This window comes from Simochromis diagramma, unplaced genomic scaffold (assembly GCF_900408965.1).
Source record: "Simochromis diagramma unplaced genomic scaffold, fSimDia1.1 OVJJ01000571.1, whole genome shotgun sequence".
Classification (NCBI taxonomy): Eukaryota; Metazoa; Chordata; class Actinopteri; order Cichliformes; family Cichlidae; genus Simochromis; species Simochromis diagramma.
The window spans coordinates 1,411,654-1,425,726 of NW_024386885.1; the positions used below are offsets into that span (position 1 = coordinate 1,411,654).

The following is a 14,073-nucleotide window of genomic DNA, read 5'->3' on the forward strand; positions in this document are numbered from 1 at the left end:
GTGCAGTTTTACATTTAAAATGATTGATACATGTCCACGAACGTATCAAGACTCAATATGTTCGTACTTTCCATCAAAGAAATGTAATTCCCTAAAATATCTTTGATATCAGTGATTTGTTTGAAATGCTTACACAACTCTCCATAAGCCGGCCTTGTCAGAGGTTCAGCCGGAAATTTGTAGATGCTCTGCCCTGAGCGTGTCTGCACCAGGCGGGAGGACACTGGAGAACAGATGGCAGCTTCAGTAAAAAACACGACAGAAGCAGGAGACTGATGGGAAGTGCTGGTAAATGTTGAATTCACTCTCTGCTGCCATAGTTGGTTTTGTTTTCTTTTCTTTACACAAATGACGTGTCCATCTTACATTGATGACGTATTAGGGGAAATTAATTGGTGCTCAAAATTTCCGTTTAATTTGTAGTATTCAGACTCAGTTTATCCTGCTGTTACATTTCTACCTTATTGACCGCTGTCCGCACTGAGGGCGTCCACACATGGCTATTTAATTATTCTCAGCGGAGACGGGGGCGGGAGCTGGGGGAGGGTGGGGGGTTCGTGCCCTGACAACCTGCTTCCCAGAGGACACGATGGCCTTTAAAAGCGTCTAAAGAACAGATGGTAGCCACTGAGGTGCATTATGGGGGTTGTAGTTTTTGAAACTTGGTCGAAATCACAGCGTATTATTTCTTTATCCTGTTTTTTCAGCTTTGGTTGATTCGCAGGTGTAGATTTTGGGCGGTGGGGGTGTTGTCTCAGTATTTAGACGCATGAAGCACATGAATCTACAGCTCCTCTCCCCTGTGAACGACGCAGAGGAATTACCGAAGAGACAAAGACTTTTTTCATGCGTGGATAAAGACGCTTTCATGTCAATGCGGAAAATATGCAATAATTAATAAAATCAAGTGTCTGGCAATCACAGTTTCCTGGGAGATGGATCTACACCTATGGGTGCAAAGGTGCATTTCACTATAAAAAGCAAAAAGGGTGAAGCAGGATGAACAGATCCTGCGGAGCTGCTGTGGAGTCACTTTATTCAACACAAAATAAAAACGATGCTCTCCTTTGATTCACTCAGAAACATTCAGGAGGTCCAAACCCAGCATCAAAGAACTCTGATTTTTTTTCCTTTCGATTTTTACACTTTGTGCTTCAAGGTAAATGTGGGACCAGTGAATTTTCCTCCTCCTTTGTGATGTTGTGAATGAGACCGTACTTTCTTAAAGTCAGAAGTAACTTTTCTCATAACCTTTTTCCCCCCAGAATTTATTTCATGTCTTTAAACATGTGCTGTTATCTCAGCTTTACCTGGGGGATATTTCTAATTTCAGAAATTAGTTAGAAATTAGAAATTACTGCATGTCAACTAATCTGCCCTGAAATCTGTTAAGATAAGATAAACCTTTACTAGTCCCACACGTGGGAAATTTGTTATTTTATGTTGTTAAATTTGTTGAAATCTTTTGAGTATTTGTTTTTCAGGTGGAAATCTGTGTCCTCTTTGTAAAACAATTATTAATTGTGTCTAAAAATGGCATTTGTTCGGTATATTTACTTGTTTCTTATAAAATAATTAAAATGAAAACGGAAAAAAACCCTCTCAGTTCTAATAACATCTCCCGGAGCTGGTGGGCCATCCGTGGGTCTCGGGCCCGGGGACACGAGGCCTGTAGGGCCTCTCTCCCTCGGTCATCCACAGAAACTCAGTCAGAGCAGCGGAGGGCGGGGCCGGGCGGGCCGAGCAGCCGCTGACTGACACAAATTAATCACAAGGTAGGAAATCAGAACAAGAAGTGCGGGGCTCGGCGTGTGCGGGACAAACACCGTGGACAAAGTGCGCGGGGCCTGCGGACTCTGAGTCTGGACACCCTCTTCGCCCCGTGAACGAGGCGACAAAATAAAGTCACGTGATCCAAAATGGGCAGTCCTCTGACGGTGCTGAAAAAAGCCATTTTCTGGCGCTGCTGCAAATTCTGTCCAAGTCCCAAATAACTGAGCCGCCCTGCGCCGCGAGGACGCGGACCCTCGGAGGAGAGACCAGGTAGGACCGCGCGTCGCGGATCGCTTTTGTTTATCGCGCTCATCGCGGCTCAGTTTGCGGAGGCGCAACGCGAGGCGCACGGTGTCACATTCGAGTCTCCCTTGTTCGCCTCCTGGTACAGCAGCCCTGTCAGTGGATTTAAGATGGCTGCTTTGTGTACCAGTGTGCTTTTCTGCGGCTCGGTGCCCCCCTCCGAGCCGCCGCTTTCGCCCGCGGTGCTGGGTTGAGGTGCGGGCTCGGACGGCGGAGCTCCGCGGGGAGGGGAAACGCTCTTTGTTGGGCTGGAGGAGATGAGCTGGTGCACGAGATGAGGCCACACAGGGGCGATCGAATAGCCCGCTGCCTGCCGTGTGCCCCTCACAGTCTGCGCTGAGCTGCTCGGCTCCTGCTCCCGGCTCGTCCCTGAACCCAGCACCGGGATTTGGGGGGCTTTCGTCGGGCTCCGTTTGTTGTGGTTTCGCGAGCCGCTGACGCGGTGCAGACAATGTGTGAGGGGATCCGGGCACAATGTGGGGGATGATCTGCAGTCTCCAGCAGTAAGCGCTCATAAAACCCCCTCACGTTCTCTGCTTCTTCTGCAGATCAGCCCAGATGGATAAAATGCAGCCTAACCGGATCAAAATCACAGATCTGAACCCACACCTCACATGCCCTCTGTGCGCCGGCTACCTGATTGATGCTACGACCATCGTAGAGTGCCTGCACTCCTGTAAGTTCCTCACATGAATGCACCACCTTACATGCATGCACACCGTTTCCATCAGACCTCTGCTCATGATGATGTTGAAGGGAGGTGAACAGGCGTGATGTTGAGTCACACACTCCACCTCAATTAGGCCTGTAGGAGGTCCACTTCAGGGACCACACTTGCACAGCAGCACATGACTGCATCTTCTGGGTTGTGTTGAAACTGCTTGTGCTGGATGTTCATGTTAAACGTGGGCAAAGTTTCAACTGACGGTCAAGGAATCCCTGTGAGCCAAAACGCCAGGCTTCACACTGACAGACCTTTCTAATCTTGGATCTGTGTGATGTCACAGAGAGGGGATATCCCTAATATGGGTTTCAGGAACCCATCAGAGCTAATCTACGGAGAGCCATCAACTCCTTATTAATGCTGCTGTTCTGAAAATTGCTGCAGGTAGCCTCAATGAATAAGAGCAAATGGAGCTAAATGGCTAAAATAGGTTCTTACACCTGCTTCGAGAACACGGGTGGGAAGCCAGTTTCATTCAGAGAGCCGTACTTACTTAAATGATACAAAGGACTACGCAGAGCTGAAGCACAGTGCGCCACATTTGCTAAACTCCACCACTTTGGTAGACATAAGGATAAGAATGAGTCCCACAACTTTCTGACAGGTTGGTCGCTCTGTGACCGTCTCGAGTACCACGACATAAAATAATCCACTGAAAAGCTGAATCAGTGTTTCCTTTTTATTTATATTCACCATCTGAGTAATAGACTAGGCCTGGTTTAGGTTTTCTTTCCGAATGTTTGAGGCCGGTTTGAGACAGAGGGCTGGCCTCCTCTGGGACTTATTTTGCTTTTGTAAAGCCATCATTTTCTTTGTTTTTGTAAACGTGGTATCAGTTGTGTAAATGAATTTCAATGACTGCCCCTTTTCATTTAATTTTGCCTTTAAAAACACTCTCGTCATACTAGATATTCAGTCCAGGCTCATGTTCCCTGGATGCTGTTTGTTTATAAGCAATAATTAAAACAGACATTAAAAAAAGTAATTAAGAGGCTTCTGTGTGTGGATAAGAAGGAGCTGCTTGTGGTGGTTGATGGAGATGCTATCAGGAGGCTGCTGCTCGCTTCGTGCCTGAAATCAAAATGGCAGATGCCATAAAGCTGCTCATGGTGCTGTGATGTCACTAAAATTTACAGAAAGGTATTTTACTGCAATCAAAACCCATAAAAGAAACTCTTGATCATTGTCCTTATTTCTATTGTCACAGACACGAGAACCAGTGTTAAAACAAAAACCAAAGAAAAGCCGACTGCAAGCGCAAGCGCACGGTTCCCACCCACCTGTGCAAGAGTAGCCAATCAAAAGAAAGATGGCTGGAAGGCAAACCGGCTTGTTTCAGACAGAGGAAGAACTGAGGGGATGCATGAAGGCTCAGAATAGGTAGATAGGGATTATTATGAATTGTGGTTCATGCAAAGCTGCTGTAGTAGAGTCAAAGAGTTAAACTATGAAGCAGAAATGTCTCGTTTCATTGTATGGCATCAAAAGCAGTCAAGAACCTGTGTTGACACCTTATCACTGAGTAAATGAATAAAGAGAACGCTATCGGCACCAAAGGGAAGCGTGTCCTGGTATAGAGCGTCAGCCTGTTGCTATGCAGAAAACAGCACAAGCATAAAAACGATAATCATCATAAATTATTGTTATTTATTTACCCAGTCCTTTAGTCTCATCAGGAAGTGTCCCAAATCCTGGAAGTGACCCAGGAATGTCAGCTTAGCAGCTTTAATAAGACCCCTCTTGAATTCTCCAGATAGTAAGGAAAGGTGCTTCAATGCGTCCTTTGTTACCTCCTTTAGCAGAGGACACACCGGACCATCCTTTATGAAAGGGGAGGTGTTCACAGTTCATAGATGAGGCACCATCCAACAAACAGTCGGCGTGGCTGACAGGTGCTGCAGAGCATCTATATAAGTTTATGCGTTTGTTTCCCAGTTCCTGGCTTTATCAACTGGTGCTAATCCTGGTTGAGGTGTTGCCTCACATGAAGTACATGTCTTTATATGAGCTCTGTCAAACTAGTTTGGAAGTTTTATTAAAGATGTCAAAATGTGTTTACGGTTCTGGATAATTAAGCTTGAATGCCTGTTGTCGTATCGCAGCCTTTCTAATTATCATGAAATCTTTTCTTTTTGTTTTTTGGCTCGCTGGAGGAAGTGATGGATGGAGTGATTTAGACAAAGATGAGGAAAATAAAATTACTCTGAAATGTGTTTTATTTTATAGGTTTTATGTTCTGTTTTTTTATAATGAAGAGATATTTTTCACTGGTGGCTCTGGTTTAGATGACCTGCATGAGGCAGCGTGGTGAGAAAACAGGGGGAAGTGTGATGTGTGTTTTGTAGCAGCAGACATCCTCCATCAGGCTGGTTAGCAGTCCGGTGTGAGCGCAGATGGATTCTCTGAGCATCCAGCTTCTGTGCCTGAGTCCTTCGCACCTTTGCTTGACCTCGTCACACTGAGGTCACGGAAACAGAGGCTGGACTGCATCACCGCAGGGAATTTTCCTTTGTTAATGAATTTTAGGACAAAGTCTGCAAACATTTAAGCATATTTTCAAAATCAGATGTCCTGTTGAACGTGCACATTACATTTTAAAGTAAATTGAATTCATACTACCGTATGCTTCCAGATGGCTGTCGAGTGGCGAGATCTTTTATTTACTTTATCGCGCACATACACCTGTGGAGATGTTGGGTTAATTTTGGGTGCTGTGGACACCAAACACACACAAACACACAGCTCTATGTAAGTGCTTTTTCACTCGAGCACTCACTGAATTTGGTTCAGGATCTTCCCAAAGGACACTTCTGTGTGCAGATGAAGGAGTCGGGGACCTGGGGCCTGTTCAATCTCCTGAGCCTTAGCTGTTAAAGAGGCCTCTAATGACACAAAAACCCTTTAAAATAGACAAACGCATAAAAGAAGCGACATTACTAAAACCTAACTGTATGCTTTGCACCGAGTCTTCATCCTGAGGGTAAAGGAGGAGAGTGTTCTGGTCTGTCTGCTGCTCGTCCTCTAACAGCTTGTTCTCTCTCCACATGTAGTTTGTAAAACATGCATCGTTGCCTTCCTCGAGACAAATAAGTTCTGTCCTCGATGTGACGTCCAGGTTCACAAGACGTGTCCACAGCTCAGCATCAGGTAATCCAGTCTGCTTCATGTCAGTTTTTTTTCCTAACCTCTCCAAATTCATGATGTTTCATATCTGACACGAATGTTTTTCTTTTCTGTTTTTCATTCCAGAGCAGACAAAACTCTGCAAGACATTGTTTATAAGCTCGTTCCGGGGTTATTCAAAGGTAATGACCACAGTTTTGGAAGGCTTAGTCATATCTTTGTCATAGATTTCAGTTTCACGATGCGCGTGGCTTTCCCGCAGATGAGATGAAACGGAGGCGGGACTTCTACGCAGAGAATCGTGTGCTGGAACCGGGGGAAGTGGTGGAGACATTCAACATAGCAGAGGATGAAATTATCAGTCTGTCCATACAGTTCTACGAGAGGAACAAGTGAGTCAGTCATTTCCTCCTTATTCTTATTTTACTCGAGAATAAGAGCGAGAACCGTTAATCTGTGGTCTGTCGCACTAAAAGCTACTGCTGAGAGAACAGCGAGTCCGCCTGCGTGTGTCCTCTTTTATATTTGCTCTTATTTAGCTATTTATGTTCATGTATAGATGGAGAAGATTTACTTCATCCTCAAATTTTGTCAGTTATTTTTATTACAGCAGCCAAAAGTGGAAAAACAACTTGGCTCAATAAAAACATAGATTAAAAAAAAAAAAAAATTTATCTATAGATATCTAGATAGAGAGATAGATACAGATATATATCACTTATTAAATATTATAATTCATGTATAGTGGGCAGCTTAGTAAGTAAAATCTTCCTTTAATGAGATAAATGAGAAAAGCCTGTGAGTGGTGCAGAGGGCGTCTCAGGTCATTTGTCATCTATGGGTATGCACAGACATTTGGATGAGCTCTGTTCAGCTGAATCCAAACAGTGTGCTGATTCAAACTGAAATCATTCACCAATGAAGCAGGAAAATTCCCCCAGCAGCTCATATGGACTCAGTCAGACAGCTGCGAGTTCAATATTCAGGCCACACAAGCAGCCACACCAGACTTCCACAAACTGGACATTCCCTCCACATTCCTGCTTACTGCTCAAATTAATATCTGTTTGCCCAGAAGTCCCAAAACCAGGTACGGTCAGATCAGTGCAGGCTCAGCTACGTTTCACTTTTTGTCCAAACACCGCATGTTCTCCACGATGACAGCTGGATGAAATGGTTTATATTTCCTCATCTAAGATTTCCATTTAGCTTTAGCTCTGAAATCCTGTGCCCTGCTCTGCAGCTCCTCCAGGGTTGCAGGCCTCGCTCCCATCAGCGCAGTCAGCTGAAGACTCTCCATTGCTGAGAGCGTAAAAAGAAGGAAAACCACACGTAGGCATGCAGAACCTGATTTCACCTCTACATAAAACACAATCTACCACAAAATATGACTTTATCTGTGAATAACGTTGTTAAAATCAGAAATAAAATGAGTTGAGTGAACAGCACAATGCAAACAGTTATGTAAAAGTCCATAAAATACTTTAAAATACTATAAATACTAATACAGTATTTATATGAATCCCACAGCTGTTAGTTAATATTAAAATAAGAATATTATCAGAACAGTTTTTTCTTCTCGCTTCAATGTGTTTGTAACTGGAAGCTTTTGATCATGAAACGAACAGAAGCAGCTTCCAGCCGGGTCCCAGATTTGTCCAGGCACAATTTATCTGCAGCTCTACGTGGAGTTTTGTTTTTGTTCCACCAGCTGCAGTCTGATTCCTGCGAAAAACTCGTAAATATCATTAAAATGTAAAGAAATTTAATTATTGTTTAACTGCTTTTTAATTTCCCCCCGCAGAAATAATGAGAGGCAGCATTCAGAGATGGAAGGAGACAAGGTAAAGCAAAGATGTTTAAAAGCGGCAGCTGAAGTTAGCCGGTGTAATTATGGTTTTCTGGTCCTCATCCTGGATTAATGCATCCCTCTCTGCTCTTCTCTTTGTTCTCAGTCCAACGGTAAACGCTTCCTGCAGTGCCCGGCAGCCATGTCCGTCATGCACTTAGCGAAGTTCCTCCGCAGCAAGATGGATATACCCAACAACTATCGGGTAATTGGACACACCGCAGCCCCGCACAGTAACGTTTGCAGTATCGATTCTGCAGACAACTTCAAGGCTGAGGTGCAAAAATATAAACGCTTTGTTGTTCCACAGTAGCTGCTACAACGGCGAGGTCATATTGGGTTGCATTTGTGGGCTATAAAAGAGTTCTGGCAATCATCGCGCTGATATGTGAGCTTTCGGTGCAACGTGATAACGAGCAGACGCTTACCTGAAGTGACACTGCTCCGAAAACTGCAAAATTATCAATGCTGCTTTCATTTTTTTTATGGAAGCAGCAGATCAAATGAAGTCAAAGGAAACCCACAAGCGGATTACAACCCAGCTTCACAGATTCACCTTTTTTTTTTCGGGGTGGTCTACATGTATGTAGATCCCTTGGCTCAGATTAGCACAGTATATCTGGCTATTCAGAGCCCTGCTTTATAGGTGTGGAGGAGTTGTTCCTCACTCGTGCGGGTTTAGTATTCCAGGTATGTGCCACTTGATAATAAAGTCAGGCGGCTTGAAAGACATTTTTAAAAACACATTTTCTCCACAAAAAGCTGTTTTGATTTCTGCTTGAAGAGGAAGATGAGCCAGGCTGAAGGATTTCACAAACAAGTCAAATATGTGCAACTTAATCCTATTTGTATGAAACGGTACGTGATTAAAACTGTAGAGCGACGTGGAAAAAACAAAGCTGCGCCTCAACCTCTTTCTTTTCAGAAACACGGGTGAAGTAAACCGTCAGGAGCATAAACTGGCCTTGAAGCTAGACACAGATTCACGTAAAGCTTGGAGTCTGTTTAAATCCAGAATTATTTTATTTGTACGCAGGGAAACAAACCTTTCGCCGTGGTCGTTTACGTCGGTACAAACTTCAAACAGCTCGCCTGGCAGAGGACGTTTCCCCCCACTAACGTGTTAAATGGGTTTCACGGTGTGTTACAGGTGGAGGTGCTGTATGGGGACGAACCCTTAAAGGACTACTACACACTAATGGATATCGCTTACTTCTACGAGTGGAGACGAGTGAGTGAAACCTTTCATGTCTTTGACTTTGAAACAAACATCAGCAGCTTGATTTGAAATGAGGAGAGTACAAAATGTATTTATTTATTTTATTTTTTTAAGGGTCTGTTTGGATTCAATCAATATATATATTTAAATAAAATGCATTTAGGCTTGTAGACATGGTCGAGACAGTCTGCTGAAATACAACTCGAGTATCAGGATTAGGGCTGCCACGATTACGTCGACTAGTCACGATTACGTCGACTATTAAAATCGTTGAAGACTAATTTAATAGTCGACGCGTCGTTTGAACCTTTGTAAGATCCCAAAAGACGCAGGAATAAGTAGCAGGATTTAAGAGTGTAATAACGGACTGAAACAGAAGATGGCAGCACTGCATGTACAAGGATGCCAGCTGCCGTTAAACCCCGAAGAAGAAGAAGCTGTGTCCCAGAATTCATAGCGCGGCCCAGCTCAGTTTCCAACAATGGCGGTAGCTAGTTAGTTTTAATGTTACTCTTATTATTCTTTCTGGGTCACAAAATAAACGATTAACATATGTTCAGGCGAGAATGTAGCTGTGTAAACCTCAAATATCTGCTCAGTTTATCAAGACACCACATATTTTCAAAAGCGCTCCGATGTTTTCAGAGACGTCTGTTACCCACTAGCTCGATAGCTAGCCGGGGGCTAGGCTCACTAGAGCTGTGAGAACACCGGACTCCCGGCAAATCGTTTTCAAACACACCACCATCTTTCGCTACTCAGGTTAAACATGATATATAAGTCACTTAGATAACTTAAAAGTGTTGTTGTTGGCTTTTTTTTTTTTTTTTTTAGTATTTTATTGGTTCCTGATTAAATCGGTTTGGCTGAGATTAAAGTTATAGTTTTTACACAGCTGAATAAACGTCAAGCAGATTAAACTCCATCTAAACAATCTGCAAATGTCATTAAAATTTAATAAACTCTCATCTTGTCTTTATTTTTAGTTAGCACATACCTTAAACACTTAAAGCTGTAAGCTAATGATAGTTATATAAGAGCAGATGCTGCTGGTGCAATAAGCTGTATGTTTTACGTCCAATGGATGCATGATCTGATTAGTCGACTAATCGCAAAAATAATCGGTGACTAGTCGACTATCAAAATAATCGTTTGTGGCAGCCCTAATCAGGATAAGGAGGAAAGGTGATTTAAGTGACTTTGGATGTGTTGTGGTTGTTGGTGCCGGGCGGGTTGGTCTGAGTAGAAACGGCTGATCTTCTAGAATTTCCCCTCCCAGCAATCTCCAGGGTTTACAAAGAATGGTCTGAAAAACAGAAACTGCCAGCAGTCGTCTGACCTGTGGCTTTAACAGGGTGTTTTTGCCCAGAGGAGAATAAGCAGAACTAGGGAAAAAAAAGATTTCCCAGAGGTAACCGAAGCCGTTGTATCCACTGTCCTCACTTCAAAGTCACCAGACTTGTTTTGTTAATCTGGGACTTTTTGGTTTGAACAAATCCTCACTCACTACTTTTACTCCCCTGTCCCGTAAGTTAAAGTTCTTGAATCCAAAGGTGTCTGGTGATTTGAGGAGAGGACTATACCAGCTTCATTTCCCCGACTGTAAGGGAAAAATTGTAGAAATGTTTTAAATGTAGTTTAAATTGTATGCATTAATCTTACAATTTAAACAAGTCTGCCTCTCCCAACAAAGGGCTGTGCCGACGGCCGTCTGCTGTCTGTAATAACCGACTCTACCAAAGAGTACCTCGCATAATCCCATTTCAAAAAAATCCAAGTAAATCCTTTGAGAAATTAAAAAAAACGAGGCAGACTAAAGTCTGATGTGATGGATTACTGTCCTGAATAAACTTCAAGTACTTACAGGTTGAACTGGTATAAACTGTAAAGTAAAACCAGGAACTGCTGGGAAGGAAACAGAGACGCTCCTAAAAGAACAAGCTCAAACAGGACGACTGTGTGGCCACGATGACTGTGCTTCATCAGGCCGACGTTGTTAAAACGGCTTGGGTCGAGTGGTTTGGAGAGAAAGTTAGAGAGGCAAGGCTGAGGTGGTTTGGACACGTCCAGAGGAGGGCTGGACAAAGGATGCTGAAGATGGAGCCTCCTTGAGCAGGGAAAGAGTAAGAGCACAGAGGAGATTCATGGATGGAGGGCATGCAGAGGGGAGGCCCGGGATCAGGTGAGATGGAGGGAGATGATCTGCTGTAGCGACGCCCGAGGCAAAGCTTTTCCCAGCGACAGCAACAGTTTACTACTTTCATCAGATGCAGTGAAATCTGACTGAGCTGTTTTCAAACACATATCGCAGCCCCCCACGCTTCAAGCGACCGTGTCAGACTCGCTCACATCAAATGCTTAAGCCACCAGTTTCCCAGGTGGGGTCACAAAGCGAGCAGACACCCCCACCCCTCTCGTTCCCAGTAGAGAGGAAGATCTGATGTCCAAATCTCTCTTTCAGGGTTTATTTTCCCGCACATTAAACGTTTTGGTCTTCTACCAAAGAAATGATCACTTGATGACCTCATCGATCACAGCAACGGCATCCAGATTAAAAATTGCATCATCGCAAAAGAGGGACTTCAATTAGAGATTTGTTCTATTATGTCTTTACTAACTGTGAAACCTGCATCTCAGTTAGCATGGTTTATCCTGCTTTTCACTGCAACTAGGACCATCGTTTACAAAGTGAACTTTATGATGATTTTTAAGACAGTAAAGTCTTCAGCAAAGTGTTTCCAGAGGGAGCAAACATCTTTTTGCAACTACAGATATCACCCCCTGCTGGTCGTTAGAAAGAATGACAATCTGAGGCGTTTTTATATATTGACGTCACTTTCTTTGAATCCAGAAGCTGTGTACATCTTTTATATACAGTCTGTAATTGTAGGCTGGAATAAACAACAGTCATTTATCTGTGTTGACTGTCTTTGTGAGCAGCTGGGTGAAGCATTGCTTTGAATTTATCTTTGAAATGATCAGATCAGTCAGCCCTCTGCTGATGGAGGTAGTAAAAGATGCACTTGTTTTTTTTCGGTTAGTATTTTGAGGATTTCAGCTTTTATTTCAGCTGCTGCGTCATTGATCCTGTCCTAAACAAAAGTGGTGCCCAGATTAGCAGAGTAGCTGTTGGGTTCCTAGCTATCAGAGGACAAATACCCTTTTGTTGGTTTAGTGTTTATTGTACGTGTGGGACTAGTTTAAAAATGGACTCTGTGTTTTTAAGGGATTTGTTAAGGTCCTGTACACTCCTGTAAACACATTTTCCCTCTGTCTCTCTGCGTCCGTGCAGACTGGACCCATCCCTCTGCAGTATCTGGTCAAACCCACCCGGAAACGCAGGAGGCCGTCCCAGTCTGCTGCCCAGGGCCACTCCGACGGCGTCAACACCAGCCCAACGTCGGAGAGCGACTCTCAGAGCGACAAAGTCCACAGTCCCGCTGCCGCTCAGCCGGCCCGAGCCTCCTCTCAATCCAGCCCGGCTTCCCACAACCTCTCTCCCACCATCCAAAGCTCCAACGGTACCACTGTGTCCAACAACGCTCAGCGACACGCCCTCTCCTCCAAACAGGCCGCTCGGAAGGTGACTGTCAACGGCACGAGCTCCGGGGCCAGCAAAGAGGAGGCGAGGGGGGGCGACAAAAGCGGCCTGCCTCCCACGACCTAACGCGCGCGCACACGGCGGCGAGGAGGACACTGTTTGAATTGCTTCCTTGTTTCTTTGTGCAGAGCAAAGACAGCTCGGGCCTTCGTCCTTCTGGAAATGCGGGAGGCAGATTTGTGTTATCTTCCAGCAGGACAGACTGAAACGTGCAGCCAAATAGACACTTGTATGTATGTATGTGCGTGTGCGTGCGTGTTTATGTGTGTTAGACTAGAACAGTGCACACATACAAACTGTACAGTATGTATCAAATGTGAGCATGTGTGCGTACATATGTATAAACTTATCTTTTATACAAGATATTGTAATCGTTTTGTATTGTACACGCAGTGGGTCTGTTTCATTTCCATAAGCATCGATTTGGCCTCCGTGAAACTTGAGACAAAATGCTGAAAGGCATTGCAGTGCGGCTCACTGCTGAAGCTGGATGTAAAGACGAGGAAGAGAAACTCTTGCTTTAAACAGTCAGACGTGTCAATAACTGCTGTATAAGTGTCCAGTATAAGCAACAGCTCATCAGGTAACACATGCTCATTAAACTGTTGATGCACTTTGTTACGGTCACTTCACACAAACCGACAAGTATTTTCCCGACAGGAGAAGCATTAATATTTACAGAAGCACTACCAAGCTGTTTGTCAGCGTTCTTTCCTTCATGGCAGTCGAAGAACTCAAAAGGGATTTTTGAATATTTGGCCATGTATGTTGTAGTTCCATGCATTCCAAGCATTCCTTTGATTTTTTTTTTTTTTTTTTTTTTCTCTTCTTTCCGTTCAACAATGATGTTTTGTTTTTGTTTTTTTTCCAATTACAAAAAAGCAGCCATATGTGCATGTTTTAGGTCAATAAAATGTTTACTTACTAGGTTTTTCTGACCCGAGTGTCCTGTTTATGCTCCAAACAAATGTTTGCTTGACATCCATCCCGCTGACTCGTTCTCATCGTCCTCCTGAGAAGAATCAGACCGCCTTCCTTCATTTTAACGTGGTGTGAATTAAATGTTTGGCGCAGCTGCATCATAAACAACTACAGCTGTATTTTATAATCTGAGATGTAACAGTGCTCATTACTTCTTTTTTTTTTTTTTTTTTTTTCAAAATATTTAGGGCGACTTCTAATTAAATTCACAACATGGTGCAAAGTGGCAGGACAGTTTTTTTTTGTTTGTTTTGTTTTGTTTTGTTTGCTGTATTTAATCATTGCTTTGAATGCAGGTCCTTTCTGTGTCTGAGTGGGTACTCTGGCTTCCTCCCACAGTCCAGAGACGAGCAGTTCGTGGGGTTAGGCCAGGGGTGGGCAACTCCAGGCCTCGAGGGCCGGTGTCCCTGCATGTTTCAGATGTGTCCTTGAACCAACACAGCTGATTTAAATGGCTAAATTACCTCCTCAACATGTCCTGAAGTTCTCCAGAGGCCTGG

At 43.9% G+C, this 14,073-nt stretch overlaps 1 protein-coding gene across 1 annotated transcript; it reads left to right on the forward strand.

Moving 5' to 3' along the window:
- The first annotated feature begins 1,935 nt into the window (after nucleotides 1–1,935).
- Nucleotides 1,936–13,792, forward strand: LOC120734585 (polycomb group RING finger protein 2-like). Its single transcript, XM_040033458.1, has 9 exons — nucleotides 1,936–2,043; nucleotides 2,625–2,752; nucleotides 5,851–5,947; nucleotides 6,050–6,105; nucleotides 6,186–6,315; nucleotides 7,728–7,767; nucleotides 7,879–7,977; nucleotides 8,923–9,003; nucleotides 12,284–13,792. The coding sequence occupies exons 2-9, from the start codon at nucleotides 2,635–2,637 to the stop codon at nucleotides 12,656–12,658; spliced, it is 996 nt and encodes a 331-aa protein (XP_039889392.1). The 5' UTR covers nucleotides 1,936–2,043; nucleotides 2,625–2,634; the 3' UTR covers nucleotides 12,659–13,792.
- The last annotated feature ends 281 nt before the right edge of the window (nucleotides 13,793–14,073 follow it).

Excerpts from the sequence above, each read along its gene's own strand:
- LOC120734585 (XM_040033458.1), top strand. The coding sequence starts at position 2,635 with ATGGATAAAATGCAGCCTAACCGGATCAAAATCACAGATCTGAACCCA. Across the intron at positions 6,106-6,185 it reads CGTTCCGGGGTTATTCAAAG|ATGAGATGAAACGGAGGCGG; the intron begins GTAATGACCACA and ends GCTTTCCCGCAG. Across the intron at positions 7,768-7,878 it reads CAGAGATGGAAGGAGACAAG|TCCAACGGTAAACGCTTCCT; the intron begins GTAAAGCAAAGA and ends CTTTGTTCTCAG.